Source organism: Rosa chinensis, chromosome 7, assembly GCF_002994745.2.
Source record: "Rosa chinensis cultivar Old Blush chromosome 7, RchiOBHm-V2, whole genome shotgun sequence".
Taxonomy (NCBI): Eukaryota; Viridiplantae; Streptophyta; class Magnoliopsida; order Rosales; family Rosaceae; genus Rosa; species Rosa chinensis.
In genome coordinates this window covers 22,752,765-22,770,043 of record NC_037094.1, presented here as the reverse complement: position 1 = coordinate 22,770,043, position 17,279 = coordinate 22,752,765, and the positions used below count along the sequence as shown (strand labels likewise).

Genomic DNA, 17,279 nt, shown 5'->3' with positions numbered 1-17,279 from the left:
AGTACCAAGAATCTCAATGACTTTCCTAGACATCACATTTTATTGGGTCTGCCACATAAGAAAGAGTTAATACAATTGTCATTTATTGACTAAGGCAAATTGCCATTACAAAAGTTCTTGGAAAAATAAAAAGGACTAATCTAATCAAAGTCTGTTGCATCCATGTGCACTTCATCTTCAGCTTTGAAGTCCTCTATGGTGAGATTGACATCTCCACCATCTTCTTCTTCTTTTGCAAGGTACACTTCTTGCTCTCTCAGGTCCCTATATGCCCTGTATCTTTCAGCTAGTTCCTCACTTGCCTTGCATTGCTTGAACCAATGCTCAATTGATCCACATCGATGACACTCATCATTGCGGTTGCCTCCCTTTAATTGAGGTGCACGTTGTGCACATTGCGGGCGTTCCCTAGGAGGGTTGGTGCCACCACCACGACCCATTGAGCCACCATTACGGCTAGGGATACCACGACCCCCTCTCCCACGTGTGGCATTACCACCACGTGTATCCACACCAAACTTGCGGTTTCCTTCCTGGTTAGGGCGGTTATATGGGCCTATACGTCCCTCATGTCCCCCATTCTTAGGGTACCGCTCCTTGCGCCCTCCTTTGGGTGCATTATAATTCGCCTCATGAACGCTCTTAGTTCCAATGGGCCTTGAATTATAATTCCTCACGAGTATGTTATCATGTTTCTCAGCTACAGATATAATATTAATAAGCTGATGGAACCTCGTGATCCGTCCAGCATTGACTTCAGTACGGTATTGCTTTGATACCACAATGGCTGAAACGGGGAAGGTGGAGAGAGTTTTCTCAATTAGCTCTTGCTCTGTGACAGGTTGTCCACAGAATCTCAACATGGATTGTAAGCGAAGAGCCTCTGAATTATATTCAGCAACAGACTTGAAGTCAGCAAAGCGCAGATTGTTCCATTGAACCTTCAAGTCAGGGAGGAGGGAATCTTGGACATTGCCAAAGCGCTCTTCTAGCGCTACCCATAGCTCTCTTGCATCCTTGATCGACATATACTCCAATCTGAGTGCCTTGTCCATATGGCGTCGCATCAAGATAACTGCTTGAGCATGTTTTGTAGATGTTCGGTTGAACATAAGATCCGGGTTAGGTGCCTGGATTATGGGTAATATTCCCTTTGAAGTGAGATGGTTCTCAACATCGGTTACCCAACTGTGGTAATCCGAGCCTGTTGAGTCAAGCATGGGAAAGTCGAGTCTAGGTTCATTCGACATCCTGAAAATAAGAAGAGAAGATAAATTAGTTTCGGAGCTAAACTTCCACGAAAACTAAAATAATAAGATTTCCGAGCTATGCTACCAAGAAATTAATTTCCAAGAATCTCTTTTGGATTAGACCAACAATGATGTTTTAATATGGTCACAATTTGATGCTTACGGACGCTCTTAGTCCAAGCATTGTGAACGCTCTTAGTTCACACGAACACTCTTAGTTCGTTTAATTATGAACACTCTTAGTTCATACGAACACTCTTAGTTCGTTAAGCGTGAATCCCCACAATTCCGCTTTGTTAAATACTCAAAAATCATTTGGCAACATATATTCCAATATTATGCAGAAAATAAAAGGAATTTAAATACAAGAAAGCAGCAACCTTAATTATAAAAACTTACGTGATTGTTCTTAGTTTGAAGACACGCGCGTGCTGATGCAGGCGTGTAGTTAAATTAAGATAGCTGGAATCTGGTCGGAAATTGGCAGTTAGTGGGCTGCCCTTCTCCCTTCCCCTTTTTTTTCTTTCTTTTCTTTTTTTTTCTTTTTTTTTCGGGCCCAGCCCTTCTCCTTCTTTTTTTTTCTTCTTCTTTTTTCTTTCCGGGCCCACCCTTCTCCTTCTTTTTTTTTTTTTCTTCTTCTTCTTTTTTCGGGCCAAGCCGGTTCCCTCTTCTTTTTCTTCCTTCTTCTTCTTTCTTTTCCTCTGTTCTTCTTCTGGTTTTTTTTCTTCTTCTGGTCTTCGATCTGTAGCAGAGGTGCGGTGGCTGCAGGCGGGCCGGTGCGGTGGCTGCAGGCGGGCCGGTGCGGTGGCTGGAGTGGTGCGGCTGGACAGCGGTGGCTGGAGTGGTGCGGCTGGACAGCTGCTGCGGCGCACGGACTGGGCTGCTGCGGCGCACGGAGGCGGTGTGGCTGGAGGCGAGGCCGAGTGTGCTCGGGCTGGTGCAGGTGGGTGCGCAAAGTGGCGGTTCTGGGCGCGGGGGCGCTGGGGAGGAGGCCGGATAACGCTGGTGCGTTGCAGAGGGGGGGCTGCTGCTCGGTGGCCTGGGCTGCTGCAGTTCGGTGCCTCTTCTCTTTTTTTTTTGTTTTGTTTTTGGGTTGGGGGCAGAGAGAAAAGTTTTTTTTTTTTTTTTTTTGAAGCTAGGGTTAGAACTCGTGCTGATAACGTGTTGTAGGAGAATAGAATTGTGTGTTATCATTGATAATAGGAGCCCTTTAAATAGGGAGTTACAAGGTACCCAAAAGGTAATAGAATCCGATTACAATTGAATACCTAAAACACATTCCTATTACAACTCTAAACCCTAGTTTGTAGAGGCACACATTATGTCGATATCCTTCAACACGATAAACATTACTGTTTGACAAACGGCCATTACTCACTACCTTACAAACAAAACCTAGAAGTTATAGACCTTGTTGTGATGTACGGCAGCTAACTAGCTTCATCTAGCTGCAGTACATCACAACAAAGTCTATGACTGCTAGGTAAATTATTAACCATCTATTACCTTACCGGCCTATGTAAAGTAACACTGCTAATTACGCTGAACTTCATTCTTTGATAAGAGAAAACTACTAAATGACGGACTCATATCTTTGCATGCGTAATAATGATTAATCAAATTAAAAGAAATTATTAATGTAAGTGTTATATATCGGCTCAAACTTAGGGAAGTAAAACTAAATTACTGTCTATAAGAGAAGATTCATGACGATTTATATGCTTCAAATTCGCATCTACAACTGATTAAAGACTAATTTTAGACTATGACCAAATGTACGAAAGTAAAACTAGGGTTTTGTTCATGATGTATGTTGTGTATGTCGTGAAAAGCTGACAGTTTCTGCCTTATCGCGAAGCTTACTTTTCACTTGATTTCCTGCTGCCTCGTTGACGATTTTGACCGGTTCTTTAACTCATGTTGAAGTAAAACATCATATCTTTAAGTAATGCTGGCACTTTCTGTAAAAGTGTAGTTGGAAGAATGCAAGAAATGCTCTTCAAAATTGTTCCCGAAATGTTGATTCTAAAACTGCAGTTATCTGCTTGGCAGCAACTGTTTTACATAACGATTTCTGTGGACTTCCCTTGTGATTTCTAGCCAAAGGAGTGATCAAACTTAGTCATTTGCATTAGTATTTCATGGTCCATGTCTTCATTTTGCATTAGTACTTCATGGTCCATGCATGTCTTCATTGCTCCCTTTAAGCTCATAATATTTCTTTTGAATTGCTTCACAAATTACCTAAAAAGAAAACATAGTTAAAATAAACTTTTTAAATGAAATAGCTAAAAAAAGTGTAAAAGATTGCACATTATATTTGTCGCATTTTATGTAGAGCCGACTTAGAGTATGTGCAAGATGGGTGATGGAATTTGGGGGCCTTACTTTAAGTTATAGGTTGATTCAAAAGGGCCTTAGGACATAGTTTTGTCGTAATTCAGTTGGCACTAAACCTTTATGTTACCTCCTTGTTAGGAGTTCGATTCTCACAATTGCATGTCTCTTGCTTCTTCTTTTTTTCCTTCTCCTCTTTCCTTCTTCTATTTTCCTGGTTTTATTTTTTTGGTGGATACTGCAAGGCCCATACTATATTTATCTTTCATTCTTCGAATTCTTTCAAATTTTGTATGTTTTTGGGTTACTTTTTTAATAATTCAAATGTAATGTTGGTTCTTTTAATGAAATTTTTGTAACAAGCTTTAGTCCCCTCTCTCAAATTTTCTTTCTTTCTTTCAAGAAGTGGAAAGGTAATATAAGATAAAAGATTCTTTAAAAAAAATCTAAACAATAATTTTGTATTATATTTTCTCTATGTAACAAAAATTTTCAATAGTATATGCATATACGACTGTGAAAAGAGAGACATATTCTTAATTACGCACAGGGCCATCAAAACTTTTGAGACGGCTTTGATTTTATGCTCCTAGCAGGTTTTTTGCGATGGCTGACCGCCCACTTGGCATCGGCACAGGGGACAGACATGATTGTTTTTGAGCCACTTGACAATGCAATCTCCATGAAAATGGTGTGAGCAGGGCAAGCGAGCAATTACCCTCAAACGGGGCGGCTCTTTTCTTGGCCTTTTAGCAATGGTGGTGCTGAGGCTTTGAAATCCAAGCAGCCTCTTGCTCTTCCTCTTAGGTTGTTTAAATTGTTTCTTGCCTTCTCTATCAATTAGGTCCTCCGTACGAATAGCACAAGAGTCTTCTAACCCCAAGAAACAGCTATCAACTCTCACTTTCTCCAAACCCTCGATTGATGATATCGCATCGTCTAGAAAGGCAACTGCAGCAGACTCAAGCACGTGGTCAACCACTTCCAATATGTCGACATGAATAACAGAAAATGATGATGCCACCACTAGATCTTTTTCGACCACCTGGAATACTTCTTCAATACAAGATCGTCGCACATCATCGGGGAGTGGCTCCTCCTTAAATGCGCCTGAAAAGAACTCGACCATTCTCCATGTATACTCACTCCTATTGGATAATAGCTCGCTACGAGAGAGATTAGAAATGATGAGTTCTCTACCTTCACTGTGGTATGGTTCGCCATACTTCGTTGGAGAGCCAATCCTCAAGGCGGCTCCGATCTTAGTGTAGACCTTTATTTCGATCAGAACCAAGTCCTCGCCTCCCCTTGGGTTGGGTTCGCTTGTATGCCACACTTTACTCTCGAATGAATATTTCTCAAACAACATGATTGCTTCAACAACCGAATGGAATAATCTGTAGTCGATCGCTTTTATATAACTAGCTAGGTAGTCCTAAATCGATAAGGACTTGTACTTAAGGAGTTAAGGTTATGCTAAAGGGATTTGGAATTTTCCGAATGGGAAGCGGAGTCCTTTTTTATAGCCAGCGTGCACCTAAGCAACCAAGTCCTTCGGTAATAAGGAAACAGAATATAATTCGTCCAAAAAAAAAAGGACAATGTATTCAAATCGGGCTTGGCCACGTCCGGTTAACTGAACTTCACCCTTCTAAATGGAAACACTGCCACTGGGCCGGGCTGTGTTACCATAGATTGTGCCTCGGAACATATGCAAAGCTGTAGGTTTTTTTAATATCAGCCTGCCTACACTATCTCTCATGGTTTTAGAAGCAGCATATAAATTTGACCCGATCACCTGATGTTAACCCTTATCGATCTTTATCTCTTTTTATCTCTCAATGTACACAATCAATTTACTGCCCAGTATTTTTCTCTAATTAATCCTCAATCCTTTTCCAATAAATATATGTAGTCTAGCACACGCAGTTGTGTTAATATTCGTTACCAATTATCTGGAACACTAAGACCTCGTTTGGTTCACGGAATTAAGGGCTTGGGAAAGGAAAGTTATTCCTTTCCTATGTTTGGTGTGCACAAGGAAATGAACAACTTTCTTTTAAGAAGGGAAAATATGGGGGAAAGTGAATCCTCTCATCCTCTAAATGATTCATTTTCCCTTCCACTTTCCCTGCATTAATTACATGGTATAAGTACATTTATATCCTTGTTGAAAATTATTATTGACAATTTTATTTAAAAAGTTTATGACATTTTGTAATTATATATGAGGATAAAAATGGAATATTAGTATGATTTTGTTTCCTTTCCTTGCACAAACCAAACACTAGAATGGAAACAAACATGCATTTTCTCCTTACTTTTCCAACAGTTTCCAAACAACGGAAAAGAAAGTTAGTGGGAAGTTCGTTTTCCTTTCCCATCAGATTTCCTAAGAAAATGATTCCTTTTTCGTGAACCAAACGAGGCCTAAAGGGTAAAATCGCTTCTATTGAAAAGAAGAAAAAAAAAACTAGGCTAGTGACAACAAATTAAACATATAATGGAAGGGTGCATCGCAGCTGCTACAAGTTGAGCTGCAGGTACATAACAACATAAGTTTAATTTGGGGTTTAGATTAATCAAAACGTGTAGGTTAATCTAATAAGATGCCAATTATTAATAGACACAAGAAAATTCCGTCAATGATGAATATATACATTCTAGCTGTAGAGCTGTTTTTGCTACAAAGTTGATAAAATGTCAGGATATACAAGAAGGCATGCAGGGATTGATCAGTAAATATATTACTGCTTGACAACCTGTGGTACGTTCTCACATTTTGGTGCTTTGAATTTTCATCTAAAACCCAAAACTCCAACCCACAAGTTCTGATGTACTTTCTTTAGCATGCACACTCGGACATAAGTATATGCTACATATAGGTCAAGCCAGTTAGCTAGCTGTAGTACATTACAACAAGGTCTATGACTCCTAGGTAAATTAATAACCATCTCGATCTCCTTATTACCTATTTAACGTAACACTAATTATATTGAACTTAATTTTCTGATAAGAGAAAACGGATCCGGCTCCTCTAAAGTGAGACGTCTGTGAATTTAAAATTTCATAAAATCTTGACACTTCACGTGATCTAAGGGTCTAAATAGTTAACACCTCACTCTACCACCAATTTTTAGAATTTTAGTTTAAACACCAATAACTTACTATTAACTCAAAAAAAAAGAAAAAAGGATTTGACGTGATTTTATCCTTCAGTTCTTTCTCTGTGTTGCAACATTGCATTTGCTCTTTCTGTGTGCTTCCATGGATACTGGTCCATGGTTGAAGAAAAATCTATACAAAATTATTGATGTGCGAGTCTTAATGATATACACAATTATGAACATAATTATAGAAACGATTGAGGTAGTCCATGCAAAGTGCAGCTCACTGCAAACCAAGGATTTCACTTTAGCGAAAGGCCGGTATTGGATCAATATGGGGTTTCATAAATCTTGTTATTGATAGATGTGGCTTTGTCACAACTTTGAAAAATTAATTTGAGGGTTTAAAGTTTTCTTATTGGGATTTGAAACAGATGCAATTGCATGATTAAAGCTTTTCTTTCACTACCCATGGACAAGTATCCATGGAAGCACAGAGAAGCAGCAAACGCAGGTCTAAAGAAAAGAATTTTTTTTCCCAAAAAATCTCGTAGAATCCCTAATTTTTTTCTTTTGTTTATTAATAATTTTTAGATTAAAATTCTAAAAATTGATGGTTTAGTGAGGTGGAAATTGTTAGGACCCTTAGATCATGTGGAGTGTCAAGATTTTATGAAATTGAAGTAAATTCATAAAGTCCTCACTTTAGAGGAGCCGGATCCAGAGAAAACTACTAAATGATTGACTTATATGTTTGCATGCTCAATAATGATTAATCAAAATAAATTAAGCTTACGGTCTATATAAGAAGATTCATTACGATTTATATGCTAAAATTCGCATTGACAACTAATCAAAGGCGAACGTGTAATTTTAGACTATGATCAAATGTACGAAAGCAAAACTAGGGTTTTGTCACAAGGTATGTTGTGTAGTCCTTGTTGGTATTCGCGTGCTAGGTTGGCGGGACAAACTACGTACCCTACGTACTAAGTGTGCAACCCATAAAGTCTCGATTGAAGGCATGCTGCTATTTGAACCCAAAATAACATTTTTTCCCGATAAGGGAGACTCGAAGAAAACCGGGCCAATTTCCGTGGCCCGACCTATTTATTTCCGATAGGTTCGGAATATATTATTTAGAGGCTAAATAAAGCCTACTTGGAGACCAAGTAATATTAAGACAAATTGTGATCTTATCGGTTTACTATTAATAATCAAGATATTTGATAATTAATAGTGGTTTACTTGGTTGCGAAGACGGGTCATATGGGAAGATCTTTACATTAAAGATGGCCTCATGGTTGTATTTGACTGGGATTCATGGTTGTCCTGTTTACATGCATATCATGGCCTTAATCAATTAAGGAAGGTGGATCATGATTCTCATTAATTGCATGAAAGAGGCAGAAGATATTAAGGCATAGCATGGTGGGCCATCAACTATTTGCTGCCAATATATATATATATATATATATATATATATATATATATGCAAGGAATTATGGTACTGAACAATCATGCCTGCTCGCGAATATCAAGGAAGGTATATATATATATTTTTTTTGACTTTGTCAAGAGGAACCCAAAGGCTTCCTAGGCCCAAGATAAACCCAGAAATGTATATATATATATATATATATATATATATATATATATATATCTTATTATATATATATAATTGTCTTATGGTGGAACAAGAAAGGAAAGGCATAACCATGCTTGATGACAATCAACAGAAGATATATATACAAGTTAATTACTATGCAAGCAAGCAATCAATGCTTTGCAATGCAATTAATGGGTAGTGGACACGAAGCATATGGAAGGATGATTACAAGTAACAAGGAATATATATATATATATATATATATATATATAATTGCATGGAGCGACGAGTGCTCGCAGAGACATATATTTTACGAGCATATCCAAAAGCTCGCGACCAAGAGGAAGATTACGTTCAGGACTCTAAGAGGCAATTAATCTTTGCCTATATTCTAGCGGCGACGGAGGATAATTATTAATTATCGCTTACGATAGATATTGAAACTATTAAGAGTTTTGATTTGATTCAAGGCCAATAACTGTGGCCTAAAATATAGTATTTCATTTATATTTGGAAAGTGAATCTACGAGCAGCCTATATATAGAGGCTAAAGACAATACAGAAAGGGACCTCTCTCAACTCAACTAATCCCAGCAATTACAAAGCCTCCCCGAAGCAAACCTTCAACCTCGTTGAAACCCGGTGACCGCCCGCCAGTCCTAGTCTCCGCGCGAGCCGACTGTCAGCATCACCAGATCAACCCGGCGACCGTGCTTCCAGTCCTAGTCTCCCCGCGAGCCGACTGCTAGTACTACTGCCACCGACACACCCAGCGAAGCAAGGGTAACGCCCTCGCAACCCAGCGAAGCTAAAGTCACGCTTTAGCAAGACCCGTGCTTTCTCCAACTTCCCAGTGATTGCTCTGCTCAGCCTACAACGTTGAGTATCGATTTTGGTGCCCGAAGAGATCACACCCAAAGTCCTTATCCGTAAGGCAAAACAAGAGAAGAACCCTGTGACGAGGTTGGTGCTCTCCTCGTCCACAGCGCTTGAAGAAGAAGTCAGGTCAAGGGACTACCCCAACGACTGCACCCCGCGGTGCTGGCACGCCTGCGCAATCACTCGCCCAAAAGAGACAGTTTGCAAGCCAACTGGTTTTGGAGCCAAACAGTTGCGTCCACATGTTTGCGCGGCCAGGGAAAATAAACTGTTATGAGTAGTAATCGAGGTATACGTCAAGTCGTCAATGTCGACCAGGGAAATTTTTTTTTTTGAAGAGAACAAGGTAATATTGTTTTGTTTATTTAACAACTTACTAAATCATGCACGAATTCATTTAATATTTACCTGAACAAGGTAATATTGTTTTTTTTTTTTTTTCCTGAATGGTCGTCCAAATTGACCACTTTGGTCCATAACTATACTATATTTTTTGTAAAGCGTATTGTGCCACCAAATTAATATCCAAATTTCCAATGCAAATTTCTCCTAATTTAATTCAACATGCGCGTTTTGAAGTTGTTGGATGCAGTTGAGGAATGGACATTGACATATGTATATTATTTTTTCTAAACCAGTTTACTGGTGTAGTCGTAAGATTTAAGAAACATTGGTTTTATAAATCGACTACATATATATATATATATATATTTATCAATAAGAAACTTCATTAATAATGAACTGGTTACAATGAATTTGGGCAACATCTCTTACACAGAAATGACCACTAGATTTCACATTGAAACTCTATAATGACTGACTGAAGGAGCCATAAGTGCTCCGACTAAAAAAAACTTGCACAATAACTATATGGCAAAGACAACATACGCAGGAGCAGTGGATCCTTAATACTCAACTTTGTCAACACTAACTCGCCACCCAAAGTCCACCTGACCTGCCTTTGATCGACCAAGCCAACACTCGTTGTGACTTCGAACCCGACCAAAGTGAATTGCTGGACCGTCGGACATGGGACTAAAGTAAACCTAACACCGTCACCACCCTAATGTCAACACCGCCAATCCACTGATGCTCCAAATCGCCATCGCCTCCGACCCGAAACCAGAAAAGAACGACCCACTAGAAGGTCAAGGATGATTGTCTATGCCATGGATAGACTTTTTCGCTATCGCTGCTGACCCAACTCCAGAACAGGAACGACCCTCTAGAAGGCCAAATAGAAGATTGTCTCTAGCACAACTTACAGTGCACCCGACCCAACAACTAATACCTAACACAACTAGAACACCTGCTAATACCACAAACCAAAACCCTAAACCATAAGCCCTAACCCAAATTGGTAGGGACTTATTGCTCGCATAATGCGCAATAAAGTTAAACAACATAAATAAGTAAAAAGACAAAAGAAATTAAAACCTAAGGCCAGGCCCAAACTTGAGACCCAACCCCATCTTCAGCCCACAACAGGCCCACTACAGCAGAGTCTGGGCCTAATGTCACACAGGCCTGAGGTCCATCCAAGCGAGCAGGAAACCATCGCTCTCGCACCACCTCTCCCACCGGACCACCGCCACCTCGATCGGAGCCACGAACAAACACATCACCGCTCTTCGCACACTTCACCACCACCTCAGCACCACCACTCCCCCAAAGCTAGATCGGGAACGAACCAACCATCACCCCCGATTTGGGGTTTCCCGTCCCAGACCAGCCACCAGACCAGACTAAATTGGAGGTCAGATCCCATCCAATCAGATTCTGCCCAGCGAAGCCTCCAAAGATCAAGGCAACCCCGTTCCGCCAACCACCAGCAGACCCTCCAAGCCAGATCGGTCCAGCCTCCCCCTCCACGACGTCCCCGTACGGCTCCTCCGTCCAACTTCGACTAGGTGCGCACCTTCCGATCCTCTTACCAAATCTCCACCGGCCAAAAGCCCTGCATCTCATTGTTCGAACCCGAAACCCTGTTGACCAAGGACTAGATGCCACTATTTGCTGATAAACGGCGACAAGGCTACCCGTCAGGCAACAACGTCCGTAGAACGCGTCGCCGGACGAGTGAGAAAAGTTTTGAGAGGGACTCACTTGCGGCTAGGGTTTTTAATAACTACGATACTTAGAAATATATTGGACATCTCATTTCACTTATTTAATTAATTAGACAAAGAAAATCAATTATTTTCATCGTTTATTAAAAATATTAGAAATGGTAATTAAATTGTGTTCATGCATGTATCGTGTTGATATTACGCTTTTTTTTTTAATTTTTTTTATGCAGAAATATAAGTAAGTATAAGATTTAAAATTCTCAACTCACTACAGGAAAACTGATTACTCACGACGCGAGATTTACAGCGTGCATTCAATGTACGTTGTGAATGAGTTTCATTTATGACCCGTGTATAGATGCACGCCATAAATGATAATTTTTTTAACACATTTTTTACGGTGTACACTATATGCACGCCATTAAACTTGAAATTTTGTGTTCTTAACAGCGTTCCCTGTTTTATGCCGTGGTTGTTCGAAGAGCGCTCGGCCAAAAATTAAACTTCCTCTCCTCTCTTTTTAAAACAGAATTCTAGGTCAAACTCGCACCATTCTCTCTCTCTCTCTCTCTCTCTCTCTCTTTCTCTCCCCCCCCCCCCCTCTCCCCCTATTCTCAGAGGCTCATTATCTCAAAATCTCCTTTTCAAATTCTATTTCGGAAGTTCGATACCGGAGGTGCAGGAAGATCTGCCGGAGGCCTAGTGATATCCAGAAATCCAACGCCATTACTGCGATGGTCCTCAGAGCCGAAGAACAAAGCCAGCTACAGCTCTTTGAACTTGAAGGCATCGATGATGAAGACGACCTCTTTGAAGCAATCGATCAGTGTAAGCTTCACGAACCTTCGGTTCCGTTCAATTTCTGTTACATACTTTGATTTTATATTTCGATCATTTCGCACTAGTAATTAATTTCAATCAATTTTCAAATTCCCATGGATTTTCTTAGTTTCTGTAGACCTCATCGGAATTGAGTGTGTTTGCTCACAATTTTATGATTAGAAGTAAATTTCAAGCGAAAATTGCTTCAGAAGTAACTAGATTTTAGTTATAATGGAGCGACGAGATTTGTCTGTAGTGATGGCTTAGGGAATCAATTTGGAGATGTTTAGAAGCTTCAGGACGCAGGATGTTTGAATTTTTGAATTTTTGATGCACACCAAGAATGTAAAGCCAACTTCACCTCTGAATTTTTGAAACTGTAAATGTCCAAGTTGGATGTCCTTGCTATGATTGTTTTTTTAGTAGAACTTGACTGGAATTAAAGGTTTATCTGAGGTCAAAGTTGATGAGATTTGTGAAGCTACTGAGAAGATTGTGGTTAGTGCTCAAATTATGTTGTGGTCTTTTACTAAGTCTAGTATTTGAGTAGTGAAATGTTAAGTTTACATTGACTTTGATTTTCAGTCATCTTGCATATCATTCAGTTTGATTGACAAACAAATTGTGCACAGTCCTTTAAGAAACATGGTTACTGAAAAAGTGATGATTATGGGTTTTGGACTGCTGCAATGCCATGCCAAGTAAAGTTGAAAGCCAATACTGCTTTTACAACTGTGCATCCCATATTTAGTCTTTCTCACATAATAAACTAGTAGCTAGGTAAAGATTTCCATAATTAAACATGCAATTTGATTTAAATACCATGTTCTATATATACATCAAGCCTTGCTGAATGAGCTTGTTTGCTACTTTTCAGCTTCCTACTAACATGCATGGAGGGAGTGGAAATGTTGCTTACATTGATACTGAGAGAACTTTGTATCCTTTTTCTTTGTCCATCCAAACTAATGTTTCATGTAGCTTTTTATCAACAAAAGGATGACCAAGAATTATTGTCATCAAATATCACCAATATAAGAATGTTGTCTTCTTGGTCTAGCTGCAAAAGTGGCTGAAGAGCCATTCAGACTTCTGATAAAGATTTCAGTACTTTTCTTCCTCAGTTGGGTTAGATCCCTTTTTTTTATTTTTCTTTGTTTCCTCCCTTAATTATACAAGAGTCTTATTTAAGATCTGCACAGCTTCTAATACATATGGATCAGAATTGACAATTCTGTTGGATAATATTATTGTTTTTGGTCTTCACATAATTATTACTTTGCTTCCCGTTCAACTTACATTCATGATTCAAGGTGAGCCTTTCTTATAACAGTTTGGATCTCCATAATCGACACCATTTGTATTTCACATCCTTTTTTTTTTCCTTTATCTTTGTTTCCTCCCTTAACTAGTCTATATTTCCTGGAGCAGTTCTTTCCATATTTTGTAGTATGAGATGATATCTCCCTGTATTGACAGTTGGGGAAAACAAAATTCTTGATGATTAAACTGGTTCAGCAAGCAAGAGGCTATGTAGGACTAAGACTTAAAAGTGCAGAAATCATCATTTAACAGGTGTGCTCATCTATATATCAGTACCTATTTCTTTGATTTTTTTTTTCTTTTCATCTGATCCCAATATTACAATGTCAGGGGGTTTTACCTTTTCTTGGTAGAGTCTCTGCTGCTGTGAATAATATTCTTCAGAACATGTATAGTTGAGATGAGGTAAGTTAAATTTCCACTGTAAAGTTGCAACAATTTTATATTACCTTTACCTCTGTGTTATAGTTCATTGAACTAACATGAATCAACAACCATATCTTTGTTTCTTTTCAGTTAAGGATACTTCAATATGCACTGGTTGAGTTTATGTTGGTTTGGCTAGGGGTCGAGTTTGTTTGGCCCCATCACTTCTGGCAACAGATTGAGTTCATGTATTAATTTGTTTTAGTGAATAGGTTGAAAACTGGAATGTAGTTTTGTGCAGATTAGGATCAATGTGTATTGTTATCATATTAATTATTTTCTAATTGAAGTGGATTATTAACTTTTAAGTGAAGTGATCTCTACTTAGTTTTGTTATACATGTTTTCCTGGCCAGAAAGTAATTGATATATATATATATATATATATATTTTTTTTTTTAAAATCATAATTCACGACGTGCATATTGTGTTTTACAGCATGCAACGCATGCCGTAAGTAATAATTTATGGCGTGCTTTTAAGTTATTTATGGTGTGCAAAATGCACGCAGTAAAATTGAAAAAAATTGAATTCAATTTTACATCGCGGTCTATAAGGGCGTATGTCTGCGCGCCGTAAAAAGTCATTTACGACGTTTTTTGCTCGCCGTAAATGACCTATTTTCCTGTAGTGACTATAATATTTAAATTTCAAAGATTTCAGATTAATTAGACACAAATACAAACATCAAATAGAAACCAAATAAAAACATAATCCGAAGAGATCAGTTTAGAGTCTTTGAGAGTGAGTTTAAAGTCACACGAAACGCTGAACGTTGCGGTACAGGAACGCGGTACGCTAAGATATATTAACTAATTTTAATTAAAATAAATTACTTATAATAAATAAAACTGTGGAAAAATCCTTGGAAATTAGGATTCCTAATCCTGATCCTAAAAGGTTTTTATTTTACCTAAATACCCCTTATTAATATACTATGACAAGCACATTACTTATGGAGGATAAACAAGTAAATTAACAAATAACAGAAAATAAATAATAAAGAATGCTGCTTTTATTTTTTATTTTTTCTTTAGATAATCTTGATCACCTTATAATTATATTGAGATGATTATGCCAATATGCCGTGAACAAGTTTTATTAGAGATTTCTCCAAAAAAAAAAAAAAAAAAGCAAGAGACGTTAGAAGCCCAGAATCCCAGAGATTCAATGGAGAAGGAAGAACCGCCACCGCCGCCAATCTAGAGGAAGGAACCGCCGCCGCGAGCACCAAGAAGAAGTGGTCCCCGGATCGCAGAGAACGCGGGCGGCCTTTGGAATCTAGGTGAGCTTCTTCTTCTTCCAGCCTTGGATCGATCCTGATTCCTAAGACCGGAAGACGACACGTGGAAGCTGTGGGGCTGCCTCGAGGGTAGCTGGAGCGCGGCGGCTCCGACACCGTAAGGCACAAGTTCGAGCTGCTTAGCACGAGTCTGGCGAACTCCACCGTCAGCGTGTCGAAGACTCGAACGGCGGGAAGGTCACGATTGACTTGAGAATTGAGATCAAGTGAAAAAGCTGACCAGATTCCTGAATCCTCACCTCACGGGATCGCTAAATGTGGCGATCCCAATCGCGAACGCCCCGCGATTGGGTTCGTGCGATCCGTAACGCAGGTCGCTGGCAGGTGCAGCGTTTCCGGTGACACATAGACACAAGCATAAAATAGAAATTACAATGTAGTTTAAAACATGCGACACATCAAATCTTAAGAGGAGAGTAATTAGTAAAATTATGGACAAAAACAAAGTAGGTCATTCTCGTTGTATAGGTGTCAACCAGCTGTGCTTTGTGCCGTGAAATCCCAAGCACCCAAAAATTCTGCCCACCACAAACCACAATAAAGATTCTCTGTAGTCCTCCACTGTTGCTCTCCTCTAACTCTATATATCAACCTCACCCTCATCTCGCATCCCTTATTCTCTTCCTCACAAAATTCCACTGCTACTCCAATTTCAACCCTTGCTTTCCTCTGTTGCACTTCACTCGCATTCCTCGGAGCCATGGCTCTCACACCTGTCATGCTTGCCCTCACACTCTCACTCTCCCTCCTAGCGACATTGTCCACAGCTCAACCACCCTCCTACTCCCCAACATATGCTCCAATGACCACTCCCTCCACACCTGCGCCAATGACCACTCCCTCCACACCTGCTCCAATGACCACTCCCTCCACACCTGCGCCAATGACCACTCCCTCCACACCTGCTCCAATGACCACTCCCTCCACACCTGCTCCAATGACCACCGCTCCGCCACCGACCGTTTCAGCTCCTTCTCCCACCGCCACTGCCACTCCGCCTACAACAGGTATGCCGCCCAGCACCTCCGCCAGCCCTGCTGAAACGCCTCCGATGCCTAGCACGCCAAGCCCAGTCCCGTCTTCTATGAGCTCGCCGCCTGCACCAGCCGGACCAGGAGAATCTCCCACAACCCCTCCAGGCTCAGGTGCATTTGTTCATGGAGTTAACACGGCCTTGCTACCATTCCTGGCCGGATCAGCTATTACACTACTACTCCTTGCTTAATTAAACTTAACTTGTTACCAGTATATTTGTGTATCCTCTTTACATTTTTGTTTTTTGGTTTTTTGTCAGTTTACTCTTCCCCTTTTCTTTGGTTAGTTCTGATTGATGATTTTTGGGAGCTCCATTGTGATTTCTAAGAGGAGAGTTATTGGAATTTCATGTTCGTACGCATGTACTTATGTTAATAAGGTACTCTTCAATATTTGGTAGCATTTTCAATAGATGAATAAGAGAGCTCGGCCGTCATTCTTGTTTTGTGTTTAGAAGTGTATGTTATTTAATTACAGTTCTCTACGTGCTTGGTTAAACGAACTCATATACACAAACACCTAAATACTAATCGATCCTACATGATCAGATTCAATTCACTGTTCGATCGCTTACTACTTATACGTACCCTACATAGTATAACATTCCTAAACTTCATTTCAGTAAGTGATAATAATAAATTGGCTTTGAAAATTCTAAATTTACTTCCCACCAATAATTCCAATGTATTTTTATATCTCAAAACCTTAAGATTTAACCAATAAAAAGGTCGTTGGGTTGCTGAAATGGGTGGATGGAGCAATGATATGGATGGCTCAGAATAAGTGCGAATATCAATGGAACATCTTTGTTAGTGGAACTTGTACATGGTGGGAAGGACTCGGATGTTAGAGGAAATGAAAAAAGTTAGGTGCAGCAGTAGCTGGGTAACTAGTAGAGGAATAAATGAATAATATGTGGAAGAAATCGGATATGGTGAAGTGCGCGCGTTTGGGGATAGCATACATTCTTGCATTGGTGTTCCAGCTTTGCTTAGAACTTGTTTGTTATCTGTTTATGGAGGCCGGGTTAAAGGATTGGAGGGAGATAGAAATGGAATGGCCGGCCACAAAGCTCTAATGGGGATGATCGAAATGAAAGCACAAGGCCTCCAAAGTCCAA

General features: G+C 39.7%; 1 protein-coding gene and 1 long non-coding RNA gene across 2 annotated transcripts; both read left to right on the top strand.

Moving 5' to 3' along the window:
* Positions 1-11,870: 11,870 nt before the first annotated feature.
* Positions 11,871-14,057, top strand: LOC121050429. Its single transcript, XR_005802937.1, has 5 exons — positions 11,871-12,079; positions 12,951-13,012; positions 13,505-13,648; positions 13,727-13,801; positions 13,913-14,057. It is a non-coding gene; the product is annotated as an uncharacterized LOC121050429 (long non-coding RNA).
* A 1,767-nt stretch (positions 14,058-15,824) lies between these two features.
* LOC112177607 (proline-rich receptor-like protein kinase PERK2) lies at positions 15,825-16,349 on the top strand. Its single transcript, XM_024315890.1, has one exon. The coding sequence runs from the start codon at positions 15,825-15,827 to the stop codon at positions 16,347-16,349; it is 525 nt and encodes a 174-aa protein (XP_024171658.1).
* Positions 16,350-17,279: the final 930 nt, after the last annotated feature.

Bases quoted from the DNA above. Each gene is read 5' to 3' on its own strand.
- LOC112177607 (XM_024315890.1), top strand. From the start codon at position 15,825: ATGGCTCTCACACCTGTCATGCTTGCCCTCACACTCTCACTCTCCCTC.